Below are 18402 nucleotides of genomic sequence, written 5' to 3'. Positions count from 1 at the left end.
CAGGACTATATGACTGTGACAGCCCACTGGGTAGATGTATGGACTCCCGCCGCAAGAACAGCAGCGGCGGCACCAGTAGCAGCATCTCGCAAACGCCAACTCTTTCCTAGGCAGGCTACGCTTTGTATCACCGGTTTCCAGAATACGCACACAGCTGAAAACCTCTTACGGCAACTGAGGAAGAGCATCGCGGAATGGCTTACCCCAATTGGACTCTCCTGTGGATTTGTGGCATCGGACAACGCCAGCAATATTGTGTGTGCATTAAATCTGGGCCAATTCCAGCACGTCCCATGTTTTGCACATACCTTGAATTTGGTGGTGCAGAATTTTTTAAAAAACGACAGGGGCGTGCAAGAGATGCTGTCGGTGGCCAGAAGAATTGCGGGACACTTTCGGCGTACAGGCACCACGTACAGAAAACTGGAGCACCACCAAAAACTACTGAACCTGCCCTGCCATCATCTGAAGCAAGAAGTGGTAACGAGGTGGAATTCAACCCTGTATATGCTTCAGAGGTTGGAGGAGCAGCAAAAGGCCATTCAAGCCTATACAATTGAGCACGATATAGGAGGTGGGATGCACCTGTCTCAAGCGCAGTGGAGAATGATTTCAACGTTGTGCAAGGTTCTGATGCCCTTTGAACTTGCCACACGTGAAGTCAGTTCAGACACTGCCAGCCTGAGTCAGGTCATTCCCCTCATCAGGCTTTTGCAGAAGAAGCTGGAGACATTGAAGGAGGAGCTAACACGGAGCGATTCCGCTAGGCATGTGGGACTTGTGGATGGAGCCCTTAATTCGCTTAGCAAGGATTCACGGGTGGTCAATCTGTTGAAATCAGAGCACTACATTTTGGCCACCGTGCTCGATCCTAGATTTAAAGCCTACCTTGGATCTCTCTTTCCGGCAGACACAAGTCTGCTGGGGTTCAAACACCTGCTGGTGAGTAAATTGTCAAGTCAAGCGGAACGCGACCTGTCAACAACATCTCCTCCTTCACATTCTCCCGCAACTGGGGGTGCGAGGAAAAGGCTCAGAATTCCGAGCCCACCCGCTGGCGGTGATGCAGGGCAGTCTGGAGCGACTGCTGATGCTGACATCTGGTCCGGACTGAAGGACCTGACAACGATTACGGACATGTCGTCTACTGTCACTGCATATGATTCTCTCCCCATTGAAAGAATGGTGGAGGATTATATGAGTGACCGCATCCAAGTAGGCACGTCACACAGTCCGTACTTATACTGGCAGGAAAACGAGGCAATTTGGAGGCCCTTGCACAAACTGGCTTTATTCTACCTAAGTTGCCCTCCCACAAGTGTGTACTCCGAAAGAGTGTTTAGTGCCGCCGCTCACCTTGTCAGCAATCGGCGTACGAGGTTACATCCAGAAAATGTGGAGAAGATGATGTTCATTAAAATGAATTATAATCAATTCCTCCGTGGAGACATTGACCAGCAGCAATTGCCTCCACAAAGTACACAGGGAGCTGAGATGGTGGATTCCAGTGGGGACGAATTGATAATCTGTGAGGAGGGGGATGTACACGGTGATATATCGGAGGATGATGATGAGGTGGACATCTTGCCTCTGTAGAGCCAGTTTGTGCAAGGAGAGATTAATTGCTTCTTTTTTGGTGGGGGTCCAAACCAACCCGTCATATCAGTCACAGTCGTGTGGCAGACCCTGTCACTGAAATGATGGGTTGGTTAAAGTGTGCATGTCCTGTTTATACAACATAAGGGTGGGTGGGAGGGCCCAAGGACAATTCCATCTTGCACCTCTTTTTTCTTTTCTTTTTCTTTGCGTCATGTGCTGTTTGGGGAGGGTTTTTTGGAAGGGACATCCTGCGTGACACTGCAGTGCCACTCCTAGATGGGCCCGGTGTTTGTGTCGGCCACTAGGGTCGCTTATCTTACTCACACAGCTACCTCATTGCGCCTCTTTTTTTCTTTGCGTCATGTGCTGTTTGGGGAGGGTTTTTTGGAAGGGACATCCTGCGTGACACTGCAGTGACACTCCTAGATGGGCCCGGTGTTTGTGTCGGCCACTAGGGTCGCTTATCTTACTCACACAGCTACCTCATTGCGCCTCTTTTTTTCTTTGCGTCATGTGCTGTTTGGGGAGGGTTTTTTGGAAGGGACATCCTGCGTGACACTGCAGTGCCACTCCTAGATGGGCCCGGTGTTTGTGTCGGCCACTAGGGTCGCTAATCTTACTCACACAGCTACCTCATTGCGCCTCTTTTTTTCTTTGCGTCATGTGCTGTTTGGGGAGGGTTTTTTGGAAGGGCCATCCTGCGTGACACTGCAGTGCCACTCCTAGATGGGCCCGGTGTTTGTGTCGGCCACTAGGGTCGCTTATCTTACTCACACAGCGACCTCGGTGCAAATTTTAGGACTAAAAATAATATTGTGAGGTGTGAGGTATTCAGAATAGACTGAAAATGAGTGGAAATTATGGTTTTTGAGGTTAATAATACTTTGGGATCAAAATGACCGCCAAATTCTATGATTTAAGCTGTTTTTTAGGTTTTTTGGAAAAAAACACCCGAATCCAAAACACACCCGAATCCGACAAAAAAAATTCGGTGAGGTTTTGCCAAAACGCGGTCGAACCCAAAACACGGCCGCGGAACCGAACCCAAAACCAAAACACAAAACCCGAAAAATTTCCGGCGCTCATCTCTAATTTAAACAATTAAAAATGTTGATCCTATATATATGTGTGTGTCTGTGTCTAAACATATAGAGCTGCCCCACTAGTTTTATATATATATATATCACTCTGCTGGGTCTGGCACTCCTCTTTCCCGCAGGGAATCTGCTCCGGTGCCCTCCTTGAGCAAGATGGCTCTAGATATGGTGAGTAGAAGGCGGCACTCAGGAGACTTTCACAAACGTAGAAAACGTGCTTTAATGTGCATCAACGTTCGGGAGACGCACTCCCTTCCTCAGGACACAGCAATACAAGTGACAAACAGTGTAGAAACAAACTTAAATACCTTACCATCCCCTGGCTCGGCCACCACCGTCACGGCCAGCGGCGTCCCGGTCCACGGAGCCCGCACTTCCGGTTTTGGCTAAGCCCGCCCCTTCCGGGTGACGTTGTTCCGTTGCCGGGCGACGCGGCCGCGGGGAGGGCCCACACGAGCAAGAGACCAGCGTTGTCATGGGGATGTGTTACTATAGCAACAAAACGACATGAACATACACAACAGTGCTGATATGACCACTTGCGTGGATATATACAATGCATAATCAAATACTTAAAAAACCCATGGTGCCTGGAGCCACACAATGCTGTTCGCAATATGTGATATAAAGAACTTTTTATGCCTCATAAAAAATGTGTACATGAAACTAATCTACCATGAAGAATAAACACGAAAAAAATTGAAAAGTTAAAAGTTAAAAACATCGGAACACATGCTGCTAACTTTACTGCAAATAACGCTAATAGGTAAGCATATGGCAAACTACCCTACAGGTCCCCAACCTCTGCCCTAGATATACAGCCTACAGAGGGGGGGGGAGAAAAGAACGCATCTCTCACAAATACATGGGCCACCGTATGTGGACCTACCTGGGACCTATCTGGCACGGAAATCTACTATAGCTTCTCCAACCAGACTGGTTCAAATGCAATATTTTAGATGCAATGTTTTAATAGGCTGTAGACAGCACTTTGCATACTACCAGGAGAATACATCCTCTCTTACATATGATTAACCCTGAACCTATATCCTGCCTCAGAGAAAGCAACTCAAGCTTAAGTGTTCATTTAGACCGCGAGGATGGATCGTGTCTAGCTTATGGATCCATCTCGCTTCAAATTGCAACAATTTTTTTGCTCGGTTGCCGCCTCGTAAAGAATCAGAAACCTGATCCACTATTTTGTAGCGAACTGAGGCAAGGCTATGACGCATCTGGGCAAAATGGCGTGCCACAGGTTGTTCGCTACTCCCTGACACTAATGCTGCCCTAATCGCCGACCTGTGTTGGGCCATCCGTTCTTTAAATAGACACTGGGTCTTGCCCACATAATACAGACTGCAGGGACAGATCAAGACATAAATTACGTACATGGAGCTACAGGTTTCTGATTCTTTACGAGGCGGCAACCAAGCAAAAAAATTGTTGCAATTGGAAGCGAGATGGATCCATAAGCTAGACACGATCCATCCTCGCGGTCTAAATGAACACTTAAGCTTGAGTTGCTTTCTCTGAGGCAGGATATAGGTTCAGGGTTAATCATATGTAAGAGAGGATGTATTCACCTGGTAGTATGCAAAGTGCTGTCTACAGCCTATTAAAACATTGCATCTAAAATATTGCATTTGAACCAGTCTGGTTGGAGAAACTATAGTAGATTTCCGTGCCAGATAGGTCCCAGGTAGGTCCACATACGGTGGCCCATGTATTTGTGAGAGATGCGTTCTTTTCTCCCACCCTCTGTAGGCTGTATATCTAGGGCAGAGGTTGGGGACCTGTAGGGTAGTTTGCCATATGCTTACCTATTAGCGTTATTTGCAGTAAAGTTAGCAGCATGTGTTCCGATGTTTTTAACTTTTCACTTTTCAATTTTTTTAGTGTTTATTCTTCATGGTAGATTAGTTTCATGTACACATTTTTTATGAGGCATAAAAAGTTCTTTATACTGTATCACATATTGCGAACAGCATTGTGTGGCTCCAGGCCCCATGGGTTTTTTAAGTATTTGACTATGCATTGTATATATCCATGCAAGTGGTCATATCAGCACTGTTGTGTATGTTCATGTCGTTTTGTTGCTATAGTAACACATCCCCATGACAACGCTGGTCTCTTGCTCGTGTGGGCCCTCCCCACGGCCGCGTCGCCCGGCAACGGAACGGCGTCACCCGGAAGGGGCGGGCTTAGCCGAAACCGGAAGTGCGGGCTCCGTGGACCGGGATGCCGCTGGCCGTGACGGAGGTGGCTGAGCCAGGGGATGGTAAGGTATTTAAGTTTGTTTCTACACTGTTTGTCACTTGTATTGCTGTGTCCTGAGGAAGGGAGTGCGTCTCCCGAAACGTTGATGCACATTAAAGCACGTTTTCTACGTTTGTGAAAGTCTCCTGAGTGCCGCCTTCTACTCACCATATATATATATATATATATATATATATCTACCTGCATAGGCAGATTCGGGTGGGGGACAGTGGGGCAGCTTCTTCCACTCTACTCCCAAGGGGCTGCGGACCCATATAATGTGTATCTGTCACTCTGGGGGGCATTGTGTATCTGTTACTCTGGGGGGCATTGTGTATCTGTTACTCTGGGGGGCATTGTGTATCTGTCACTCTGGAGGCACGTGTATCTGGCATTGTGGGGGGCACGTGTATCTGGCACTGTGGGGGGCACATGTATCTGGCACTGTGGGGGGCACGTGTATCTAGCACTGTGGGGGCACGTGTATCTGACAATGTGGGTGCATATTATGTGTATCTGTCACTGTGGGGGCAATGTGTATCTGTCACTGTGGGGGCAATGTGTATCTGTCACTCTGGGAGCACATGTATCTGTCACTCTGGGGGCACGTGTATCTGACACTCTGGGGGCACGTGTATCTGACACTCTGGGGACAATGTGTATCTGGCACTACTGGGGGCGTATGTGTATCTGGCACTGCACACTATACTGGAGACATTATATGTAAAGTACACTACTGTGGGCGTTATGTGTAAGGCTGCTAATTGTGTGTGTAGAGTGGTGTGAAAATATATTTATAGTCTGATAATATGAAGATGTGAGGCCATGCCCACTTTTCCAGGAGCATGCACGCCTTCGGCACGCGCATGGGGGGGGGGGCACTTTTACATTTTCTCGCTCAGGGTGCTAGTAGGCCTGGCACCAGCCCTGGTCTACAATTTGTATCCTGCACCTTGTGATTACCTTACTGTTCCAATCATAAGACCAGGCGGTCACCTTCAGATGTGTCCTCTTACATCTTTGATCCGTGCGCTACAAGTCACACTACATATAACACGAGAGTGCTCTATGTGACTCGGTAGCGCAGAGAACCTTTTTTTGCATTTTCCATGCGAACATGTGTCTTAATCGCAAAGCAATGTAACAGAGCGCATAAGCAGCTTCTGCTGATTAAAATGATATGCAGCATGCCTATATTTTTTGTGTTACTTCAACTGTATTTGCATACAAATGCTATGCTTTTTGTTTACAGTAAGCACCGGTAAGCGCAATTCTTAGGGGAGGGGGGGGGGAGATGGCCTTACTAGAGTGACTCTAAGTGACTCCTGTTAATTTATTCAGGTATATCATAACATTTTAATTTTTTCCTTTGCTGATTGATATTACACAAATAATGTCAGGCAGTAAGGATTTGGAATTCTCTCCCAGAGAAGGTAGTAATGGTGGACTCAATAAGTTTAAAAATGAATTAGATACATTCCTAACTGAAAGAAATATACAAAAGTATTGCATTTGAAGAAAGTATGTTTTAGAAAAATTATGTATTAGGGCTGTTGTCAAAAAATAAATAAAAAAATAAAAAACAAGAAAAACAAAAACCAAACAACTTAATCTGGGTCATTATAGTAAACTATAGTTACATTCGGATTAGTGTAAGGTTGGTAAAACAGGTTGAACTCGATGGACAATTTGTCTTTTTTTAACCTCATTAACTATGTCACTATTTCTCTGTGTCGTTACACTGAATTACATTTTTAATAGTGGTCTATTATTTGCCATTAATATGACACTTCTGTCTAAATAGAATATATTCCCTTACATAAACCTTTTATTATTGATACATCAAGCTGTCCATCAATGATACCTTAATAAATGATACCTACTAAAAGATCTGCTTAACGGTCTGACTCCACCTTGAAGCCAAAATGGGTTTCCGAAGATGCGTGACAAGATCACATGAGTGCACTGCCACAGATTCCACTGCTCCAATGTGGCATTTAGCCCACTGTTACTACCAGGAGGCACTGCCTGTCCTGAATTAAATGGAATCCAGGAGGCACCATTGTAATTCCCCTTTGGAGTTTCTACACTGCACATGGGACTACAATGCAATGGCAACTTTCTGGTCCTTAGTCCAGGGCCAGCTGCTGCAGCCTCTCCAATGGCATAGAGAACCAAAGTGGCAGCAAAACCTTGCTAGTGGTACCTCAATTCCCATTGGACCAGCAGGACACATTAAACAAAACTTTTATAGGTACATTTGTAAATGCTAATTTCTCTGACGTCCTAGTGGATGCTGGGAACTCCGTAAGGACCATGGGGAATAGCGGGCTCCGAAGGAGGCTGGGCACTCTAGAAAGATTTATGACTACCTGGTGTGCACTGGCTCCTCCCACCATGACCCTCCTCCAAGCCTCAGTTAGATTTTGTGCCCGACCGAGGTTGGATGCACACTAGGGGCTCTCCTGAGCCCTTAGAAAGAAAGTATAGATTTAGGTTTTTTATTTTCAGTGAGACCTGCTGGCAACAGGCTCACTGCAGCGAGGGACTAAGGGGAGAAGAAGCGAACTCGCCTGCTTGCAGCCGGATTGGGCTTCTTAGGCTACTGGACACCATTAGCTCCAGAGGGATCGACCGCAGGCCCAGTCCTTGGTGTTCGGTCCCGGAGCCGCGCCGCCGTCCCCCTTACAGAGCCAGAAGCAAGAAGAGGTCCGGAAAAACGGCGGCAGAAGACATCAGTCTTCACCAAGGTAGCGCACAGCACTGCAGCTGTGCGCCATTGCTCCTCATACACACTTCATACTCCGGTCACTGAGGGTGCAGGGCGCTGGGGGGGGGGGGGGGGTTTGGGGGGGGCCTGAGAAGCAATAATAACACCTTGGCTGGCAAAAATTCCACAATATATAGTCCCAGAGGCTATATATGTGGAAAATACCCCTGCCAGAATATGGAAAAAAGCGGGAGAATAGTCCGCGGAAAAGGGGCGGAGCTATCTCTCACAGCACACTGGCGCCATTTCTCCTTCACAGATCCGCTGGAAGGAAGCTCCCTGGCTCTCCTCTGCAGTCTACACTACAGAACAGGGTAAAAACAGAGGGGGGGGGGGCACTAAATTTAGGCGCAGTATATAATATATAGAAAAAGCAGCTATAGGGGACATAACTCAGTTAGTCCCTGCATTATATAGCGCTCTGGTGTGTGCTGGCATACTCTCACTCTGTCCCCCCAAAGGGCTTTTGTGGGTCCTGTCCTCATTCGGAGCATTCCTTGTGTGTGTGCGGTGTGTCGGTACGGCTGTGTCGACATGTTTGATGAGGATAATGATGTGGAGGCGGAGCAGATGCCTTTAGAAGGGATGTCACCCCCTGCGGGGCAGACACCTGAGTGGATGAGCTTATGGAAAGTAATGAGTGCACGTATAGACTCCTTACATAAGAAAATTGACGACATGCCAAATGTGGGACAGCCGGCTTCTCAGCTCGTGCCTGCCCAGGCGTCGCATGGGTCGTCAGGGGCTCTAAAACACCCGCTACCGCAAGCAGACCCAGATGTCGACACTGATACTGACACCAGTGTCGACGACGATGAGTCTAACCTGATGCCCACTAAGGCCATTCACTGCATGATTGAGGCAATGAAAGAGGTGTTACACATTTCTGATATAACTACAGGTACCACTAAAAAGGGTATTATGTTTGGAGAGAAAAAACTACCCGTAGTTTTTCCCCCATCAGATGAATTAAATGAAGTGTGTGAAGAAGCGTGGGCTTTCCCTGATAAAAAATTGGTAATTCCTAAGAAGGTACTAATGGCGTTCCCTTTCCCGCCAGAGGATAGGTCACGTTGGGAAACACCCCCTAGAGTGGATAAAGCGCTCACACGTTTGTCTAAAAAGGTGGCACTACCGTCTCCGGATACGGCCGCCCTCAAGGAACCTGCTGATAGAAAGCAGGAGGCGATCCTGAAGTCTGTATATACACACTCAGGCATTATACTTAGGCCAGCTATTGCGTCAGCCTGGATGTGCAGTGCTGCCGCTGCGTGGTCAGATAAACTGTCAGAAAATATTGACACATTAGACAGAGACACGATCCTGTTAACCATAGACCATATAAAAGACTCAGTCTTATATATGAGAGATGCACAGAGGGAAATCTGCCGACTGGCATCTAAAGTAAGTGCATTGTCCATTTCTGCTAGGAGAGGCTTATGGACTCGCCAGTGGACAGGAGATGCAGATTCTAAAAAGCACATGGAAGTGTTGCCATATAAGGGTGAGGAATTATTTGGGGATGGTCTCTCGGACCTAGTTTCCACAGCAACGTCTGGGAAGTCAGCATTTTTACCCCATGTCCCCTCACAGCCTAAGAAGGCGCCGTTTTATCAGGTTCAGTCCTTTCGGACCCAGAAAAACAGGCGTGGAAAAGGCGGGTCCTTTCTGTCCAGAGGCAGAGGTAGGGGAAAAAGGCTGCAACAAACAGCAGGTTCCCAGGAGCAAAAGTCCTCCCCCGCTTCTTCTTCCAAGTCCGCCGCATGACGGTGGGGCTCCACAGGCGGAGCCAGGTACGGTGGGGGGTCGCCTCAAGAATTTCAGCGATCAGTGGGCTCGCTCACAGGTGGATCCCTGGATCCTGCAAATAGTATCTCAGGGGTACAAACTGGAATTCGAGGCGTCCCCACCCCACCGGTTCCTAAAATCTGCCTTGCCGATTGCTCCCTCAGACAGGGAGGCGGTGCTAGCGGCAATTCACAAGCTGTATTCCCAGCAGGTGATAATCAAGGTACCCCTACTTCAACAAGGCCGGGGTTATTATTCCACACTATTTGTGGTACCGAAACCGGACGGTTCGGTGAGACCCATTTTAAATTTTAAATCCTTGAACACGTACATAAAAAAATTCAAGTTCAAGATGGAATCGCTCAGGGCGGTTATTGCAAGCCTGGACGAGGGGGATTACATGGTATCCCTGGACATCAAGGATGCTTACTTGCATGTCCCCATTTACCATCCTCACCAGGAGTACCTCAGATTTGTGGTACAGGATTGCCATTACCAATTCCAGACGCTGCCGTTTGGCCTGTCCACGGCACTGAGGGTATTTACCAAGGTTATGGCGGAAATGATGATACTCCTTCGAAAAAAGGGAGTTTTAATTATCCCGTACTTGGACGATCTCCTAATAAAAGCGAGGTCCAAGGAACAGTTGTTGGTGGGAGTAGCACTATCTCAGGAGGTGCTGCACCAGCACGGCTGGATTCTGAATATCCCAAAGTCACAGCTGGTTCCGACGACACGGCTACTGTTCCTGGGTATGATTCTGGATACAGTCCAGAAGAAAGTGTTTCTCCCGGAGGAGAAAGCCAGGGAGTTGTCATCTCTAGTCAGAGACCTCCTGAAACCAAAACAGGTATCAGTGCATCGCTGCACACGGGTCCTGGGAAAGATGGTGGCTTCTTACGAACCAATTCCCTTCGGCAGGTTCCATGCCAGAATCTTTCAGTGGGACCTGTTGGACCAGTGGTCTGGATCGCATCTTCAGATGCATCGCTTAATAACCCTGTCTCCAAGAACCAGGGTGTCTCTACTGTGGTGGCTGCAGAGTGCCCATCTTCTAGAGGGCCGCAGGTTCGGCATACAGGACTGGGTCCTGGTGACCACGGATGCCAGCCTTCGAGGCTAGGGGCAGTCATACAGGGAAGAAACTTCCAAGGACTATGGTCGAGTCAGGAGGCTTCCCTTCACATAAATATTCTGGAACTAAGGGCCATCTACAATGCCCTAAGTCAAGCAAGATCCCTGCTCCTACACCAGCCGGTGCTGATCCAGTCAGACAACATCACGGCAGTCGCCCATGTAAATCGACAGGGCGGCACAAGAAGCAGGATGGCGATGGCAGAAGCCACAAGAATTCTCCGATGGGCGGAGAATCATGTACTAGCACTGTCAGCAGTGTTCATTCCGGGAGTGGACAACTGGGAAGCAGACTTCCTCAGCAGACACGACCTCCACCCGGGAGAGTGGGGACTTCACCCAGAAGTCTTCCAGATGCTGGTAAACCGTTGGGAAAAACCACAGGTGGACATGATGGCGTCCCGTCTCAACAAAAAGTTAAAAAGATATTGCGCCAGGTCAAGGGACCCTCAGGTGATAGCTGTGGACGCTCTAGTGACACCGTGGGTATACCAGTCGGTTTATGTGTTCCCTCCTCTGCCTCTCATTCCAAAGGTATTGAGAATAATAAGAAAGCGAGGAGTAAACACAATTCTCGTGGTTCCGGATTGGCCAAGACGAGCGTGGTACCCGGAACTTCAAGAGATGCTCTCAGAGGACCCGTGGCCTCTACCGCTCAGACAGAACCTGATACAGCAGGGGCCCTGTCTGTTCCAAGACTTACCGCGGCTGCGTTTGACGGCATGGCGGTTAAACACCGGATCCTAAAGGAAAAGGGTATTCCGGAAAAAGTCATTCCTACGCTTATTAAGGCCAGGAAAGATGTTACGGCAACGCATTATCACCGCATATGGCGGAAATATGTTGCATGGTGCGAGGCCAATAAGGCCCCAACAGAGGAATTTCAACTAGGTCGATTTCTGCATTTCCTGCAAGCAGGAGTGGATATGGGCCTAAAACTAGGCTCCATTAAAGTACAGATCTCGGCTCTGTCGATTTTCTTTCAAAAAGAAATAGCTTCAGTACCTTAAGTTCGGACATTTGTGAAAGGAGTGCTGCATATTCAGCCCCCGTTTGTGCCTCCTGTGGCACCTTGGGATCTCAACGTGATGTTGAGTTTCTTAAAATCACATTGGTTTGAGCCACTAAAAACCGTGGATCTGAAATATCTCACGTGGAAAGTGGTCATGTTATTAGCCTTGGCTTCAGCCAGGCGAGTGTCAGAATTGGCGGCTTTATCATGTAAAAGCCCTTATCTGATTTTCCATATGGATAGGGCAGAGTTGAGGACTCGTCCCCAATTTCTCCCTAAGGTGGTGTCAGCGTTTCACCTGAACCAGCCTATTGTGGTGCCGGCGGCTACTAGTGAATTGGAGGACTCCAAGTTGCTAGACGTTGTCAGGGCCCTGAAAATATATGTTTCCAGGACGGCTGGAGTCAGAAAATCTGACTCGCTGTTTATCCTGTATGCACCCAACAAGCTGGGTGCTCCTGCTTCTAAGCAGTCTATTGCTCGCTGGATTTGTAGTACAATTCAGCTTGCACATTCTGTGGCAGGCATACCACAGCCAAAATCTGTAAATGCCCATTCCACAAGGAAGGTGGGCTCATCTTGGGCGGCTGCCCGAGGGGTCTCGGCTTTACAACTTTGCCGAGCAGCTACTTGGTCAGGGGCAAACACGTTTGCAAAATTCTACAAATTTGATACCCTGGCTGAGGAGGACCTGGAGTTCTCTCATTCGGTGCTACAGAGTCATCCGCACTCTCCCACCCGTTTGGGAGCTTTGGTATAATCCCCATGGTCCTTACGGAGTTCCCAGCATCCACTAGGACGTCAGAGAAAATAAGAATTTACTCACCGGTAATTCTATTTCTCGTAGTCCGTAGTGGATGCTGGGCGCCCATCCCAAGTGCGGATTGTCTGCAATACTTGTAAATAGTTATTGTTAACTAAAGGGTTATTGTTGAGCCATCTGTTGAGAGGCTCAGTTGTTTTTCATACTGTCAAACTGGATATAGTATCACGAGTTGTACGGTGTGATTGGTGTGGCTGGTAAGAGTCTTACCCGGGATTCTAAATCCTTCCTTATTATGTCAGCTCGTCCGGGCACAGTGTCCTAACTGAGGTTTGGAGGAGGGTCATGGTGGGAGGAGCCAGTGCACACCAGGTAGTCATAAATCTTTCTAGAGTGCCCAGCCTCCTTCGGAGCCCGCTATTCCCCATGGTCCTTACGGAGTTCCCAGCATCCACTACGGACTACGAGAAATAGAATTACCGGTGAGTAAATTCTTATTTTACTTCTCGTGTAAATAGATGCCTCCTGCATGCATGTGTATTCTACTGTGTGAACATTGGCCATCTGAGTAACCCGGTTTAAGGAACACTGCCAAGCATCGCCCTCTCTCTGTCCTAAAATGTCGGTTTATGAGCGGATCCTGCGCATACCCAGTCCTCCCACCATCGTAGTTGTGTGCAAACCATCAGTTTTGTGTACAACTATGAGATCAGGCCCTGTGTCTGTATTTTACATGGAAATCATTGTTTTCACATTTATTAATAACACAGATCAGACACTTTGTTGCAATATTTTATTGGAACAAATTAAGTAATATAACTTTAGCATTTACTACTAACACTGTCAAGCCACATCTCTTGGCATAAGTCAAGCACATTTGCTACTGCTTTCTCCTAACATAAATCTCGTTCATACGCTTCTGTTGAAGATCTACATTTTGGAATGCCACCTGACTCCGACTGAAATGCTTTCAACTCTACTGTACATGAGCCCCACTGTATATACTTACTATGTTTTATTTCCAAATCTGACAAGTATTGCCTACTGTACATGCTTGCAATAGGAGGCTCATTCAGATATCATTGGAGTTGCTAGAACTGCTGCTTCCTTGGAAGCAGCAGTGATAGGGCTGTATGGTGATGCAGCAGGAGGCATCTATTACAAGCTCTATAAGAAGCTCCTGCTGCTGCAATAGTGATCCAAGCTACATCCTAGGATGCAGCATCGGATCTCTCTCCTCTCATTGGGTGGCTTGCGCAGCGTGACGGAGATCCCTGAACTCTTCCCACTCCTAAATAGTGGTGACATGTCTTCATTTTCACAAACGGAGACTGTCGCCGCCCCCTTTCCGTCGCCCGAATGGCAGCAGACTGTCAATCACTGTCAATCTACTGCCGGCCTGCTTCCAACATTGCAGGACCCATTTGCACACCCGCAGAATGGGTCCTGCGCTTGATATTGCAGGAGCGACCACACCTGAATGACCCCCTATATCAAAAATTGCAATGCAATTTAAAGTACTTTTCATTTTTGGTCATTCAAATGTTGAGGGATTTAATGGCTGGGATATTTTTATTTTAAAATCCAATAAAACTATGAATATGAATCTCTTTTTGCTTTTACAGTGGGATGGAGTGGGACCCTTTCCTGAGTGTGCAGACCCACCAAAAGGAATCCAGATGCTATGGCATCCTTCAATAGTTAAACCCTACCTCACACTTCTCTCTGAATGCTCAAACCCAGACACCCTTGAAGGTGCAGCTGGAGCATTGCAAAATTTAGCTGCAGGAAGCTGGAAGGTAAGGCATTTAATGTGTTGTTCTAGTACTCCGTTAACTAATAAGTATACATGCAAAGCATAAATGAGGTAATGTACCAATAAATAAGTATACAGGCAAAGCATAAATGAGGTACTGTACCAATAGAGCTAATTGATGCTTGGAAACAAGAGACAGCAATGCGTTTTTTTTTCCATAGCCAGAACATCTTCATGAATGTCAACTGTAAAAGTACCACTGAGTCATTCTCCACGTATCCCTGTAGATATTTAGAGCGTACTTAAAGAAGCATTATATCTAGTCAAACATAGGTGTCAGGTAAAATGGTAGGTCCCGGTGGGGATTTCCCCTGTACACCTATGGGTCAGTCTTGTCACGGACCGGGGTCTTAGTCCCACATGCTGCACCTGATGCTGACACATCACTGTGCTCCACACATCTCCTGTGCCTCAGTAACATCCCCGCTTTCCACAACATGTAATGTAAACAAACAGTGCATGTGTGTGGCCATCTTGGATTTCCTTGTGTGACTCATTAGTGTAATCCCCGTGCTCACATAATTCTGGCAGCCTATGGACTTCCATTGCTCCCTATATAAATCTGCTCCTGAGTTCAGCACATTGCCAGAACGTCTTCCTTCTAGCATAGTTCCTCATCACATCCTTCAGTCATTCCGGTGCTGTTCCTATTACCTATCCGTCATTATCTCCAGTGGCTGGGTTTCTGCTACATTTACCTGTTGCCTGTAAAGATTTACCTGCTTTACCTGTGTTTCTCATACATCTAGAGGATGCTGGGGATGCTTCAAGAACCATGGGGTATAGACTGGATCCGCAGGGCACTTTAAGACTTTAAATGGGTGTGAACTGGCTCCTCCCTCTATGCCCCTCCTCCAAGCTCCAGTTAGATTCTGTGCCCAGGGAGACTGGTCACACACAGGGGAGCTCTCCAGAGTTTCTCTGAAAAAAGACCTATGTTAAGTTTTTTATGTTCAGGGAGCACTGCTGGCAACAGGCTCCCTGCATCGTGGGACTGAGGGGAGAGAAGCAGACCTACTTCTGTGAGTTCAAAGGCTCTGCTTCTTAGGCTACTGGACACCATTAGCTCCAGAGGGTCCGATCACTTGGTGCGCCTAGCTGCTCATTCCCGGAGCCGCGCAGTCACCCCTCTTGCAGAGCCAGAAGAAAGAATCCGGGTGAGTAAAAGAAGAAAAGAAGACTTCAGTGACGGCAGAAGACGTCAGTACTGAGGTACCGTGCAGCGGTCGCGCTGCGCGCCATGCTCCCACACACACAGCGGCACTGACAGGGTGCAGGGCGCAGGGGGGGCGCCCTGTGCAGCATGAATACTGAAGTTTTGACTGGCAAATAAGTATATTAAAAGTGCCTAGGCACTAAATATAGACCCCCACCAGTATAATTATGTAGATTTGAGCAGGACTGAAGCACGCCGGTGAGGGGGCGTGGCTTAGCCATCACAGCTCTGACCAGCGCCATCTTCTCTTCACAGAAGCTGCAGAGACGCTGGCCCTGACTGCTGTACAAGTAACAGGGTGCAAAACGGGGGGGGGGGGGGGGGGGGGCACAGTAGATTTGGTGCTATTATCTTTATTATAAAAGCGCTAGCAGGTCTGAGGCATTGTATGTAAAGTCTCAGTACCGGGTTGTGAGCTGGCAAACTCCCTCTGTATCTTTCTAACAGGCTTTGCTGTGTGTCTGTCACCTATAGCCCAGTGTGTTTGTAGGTGTCGGTACGTGTGTGTCGACATGTCTGAGGCTGAGTGCTCTTCCCAGGAGGAGGCCGGAGTGGGGACAGAAAAGGAGGTGTGAGTGACCCTGTCGGCACTGCTGAGTGGGTAAATATGTGGAGTGTTTTGAATGCAACTATGGCTCGGTTGACTAAGAGATTAGATAAATCAGTCTAAGAACCAGACATGGAGGAAATCCATGGAAGATGTATTGTCACAGGCTCAGACCCCTTCGGGGTCACAGAAACGTGCATTTACCCAGATAGCAGATAAAGATACCGACACGGACTCTGATTCCAGTGTCGACTATAGTGATGCCAGAATAAATCATAAACTGGCTAAGAGCATTCAGTACATGATTGTGGCGTTAAAAGATGGAGGACCCTGCTGTTTCTGATACGAGGGTCTGTATGTTTAAAGGAAAGAAACCTGAGGTAACGTTTCCTCCCTCTCATGAACTGAACGCTCTTTTTGAAAAGGCTTGGGAAAATCCTGACAAGAAGGTACAGATTCCCAAAAGAATTCCAGTGGCATATCCTTTCCCCTCGGGGGACAGGGAAAAGTGGGAGTCAACCCCCACAGTGGACAAAGCTCTATCGCGTCTGTCCAAGAAGGTGGCGCTTCCGTCTCCGGACACGGCAGCCTTAAAAGGATCCTGCAGATCGTAAGCAGGAAAATACACTAAAATCCATTTATGTCACTACAGGTTCGCTACTCAGGCCTGCCGTTGCTTCGGCATGGGTGAGTAGCGCTATTGAAAAATGGGCAGGTAACCTGTCCTCTGAGATAGATACCCTGGACAGGGTAAATGTGCTTTTGGGTCATATCAGGGACGCTGCAGCATATTTAAAAGAAGCTGCAAGGGATATTGGCCTTTTGGGATCCAGGGCCAATGCCATGGCTGTCTCGGCTAGGAGAGCATTGTGGATTCATTAATGGAATGCTGATGCTGACTCTAAAAAGGCGATGGAGTCTTTACCGTTTAACGGTAGTGTCTTGTTTGGTGACTGCTTCACTGACTTGGTATCTACGGCTACCGCGGGTAAGTCGTAATTTTTACCTTATGTTCCTGCACAACAGAAGAATACGCCCCACTATCAAATGCAGTACTTTCGGCCCAATAAATTTAAAAAAGGACGAGGGTCCTCCTTCCTTGCTGCGAGAGGAAGGGGAAAGAGGTCACAGGCTGTGGCAAGTTCCCAAGAGTAGAAGTCCTCTCCGACTTCTACCAAATCCACCGCATGACGCTGGGACTCCTTTGCGGGAGTCCGCACCGGTGGGGGCACGTCTCAAACTCTTCAGTCAGGTCTGGGTACACTCGGACCTGGATCCTTGGATATTGGAAATAGTAACCCAAGGGTACAAATTAGAGTTTCAAGACGTGCCCCCTCACCGATTTTTCAAATCTGCCTTGCCAGCTTCTCATCTAGAAAGGGAGGTAGTATGCGTGGCAATACTAAAGCTGTGTCAGAATCAAGTCATTGTCACGGTACCCCCGTCACAACGGGGGAGGGTTTTTATTCGAGTCTGTTTGTGGTCCCGAAGCCGGATGGCTCAGTCAGACCGATTCTGAACCTAAAATCCCTCAATTTCTTTCTAAAAAAATGTAAATTCAAGATGGAATCTCTCCGAGCAGTGATCTCCAGTCTGGAGGACGGGGATTTAATGGTGTCAGTCGACATAAAGGATGCTTACTTACGCGTTCCCATACCTGAGGTTTGCTGTTCAGGATTGTCATTACCAATTTCAGACGTTGCCGTTTGGTCTGTCCACAGCACCAACGATTTTCACCAAGGTTATGGCGGAAATGATGGTTCTCCTGCGCAAGCAGGGAATTACAATTATCCCGTACTTGGACGATCTCCTCATAAAGACGAGATCCATGGAGCAATTGCTGAAAAATGTTGCGCTCTCAATGACGATTCTGCAACAACATGGTTGGCTCCTAAACTTGCCAAAATCACAGTTGGCTTCGACGACACGGCTGTCGTTCCTGGGTATGATTCTGGATACAGAATTACAGAGAGTTTTCTTCCAGTGGAAAAGACTGTGGAAATACAGAATATGGTAAAACAGATTCTGAAACCGGCAAAAGTTTCAGTTTTTCAATGCACTCGGTTACTGGGGGAGATGGTGGCTGCCTACGAGGCCATTCCGTATGGCAGGTTCCATGCCAGGGTGTTTCAGTGGGACCTGTTGGACAAGTGGTCCGGGTCTCACCTGGACATGCAGCGGAAAATAATCCTATCTTCCAGGACCAGGATCTCCCTTCTGTGGTGGCTGCACAGTTCTCACCTTCTGGAGGGACGCAGGTTCGGGATTCAGGATTGGATCCTGGTGACCACAGATGCAAGTCTCCGAGTCTGGGGAGCAGTCACACAGGGGAGAAACTTTCAGGGAAAATGGTCAAGCCAAGAAGCTTGTCTGCACATAAACATTCTGGAATTAAGGGCCATTT

General features: G+C 47.8%; 1 protein-coding gene across 6 annotated transcripts in view; it reads left to right on the top strand.

The window, feature by feature from the left end:
* Positions 1-18402, top strand: part of CTNND2 (catenin delta 2) — a 1915824-nt gene that overhangs the window by 1500007 nt on the left and 397415 nt on the right. For all 6 annotated transcript variants that reach the window (XM_063922708.1, XM_063922704.1, XM_063922707.1 and 3 more), the window contains one exon: positions 14045-14218. In XM_063922708.1, coding sequence (XP_063778778.1) covers positions 14045-14218 — 174 coding nt within the window. The remainder of the gene's footprint in view (positions 1-14044; positions 14219-18402) is intronic.

This window comes from Pseudophryne corroboree, chromosome 5 (assembly GCF_028390025.1).
Source record: "Pseudophryne corroboree isolate aPseCor3 chromosome 5, aPseCor3.hap2, whole genome shotgun sequence".
In the NCBI taxonomy this organism is placed as follows: domain Eukaryota; kingdom Metazoa; phylum Chordata; class Amphibia; order Anura; family Myobatrachidae; genus Pseudophryne; species Pseudophryne corroboree.
This window is presented reverse-complemented; position numbering and strand designations above follow the sequence as displayed.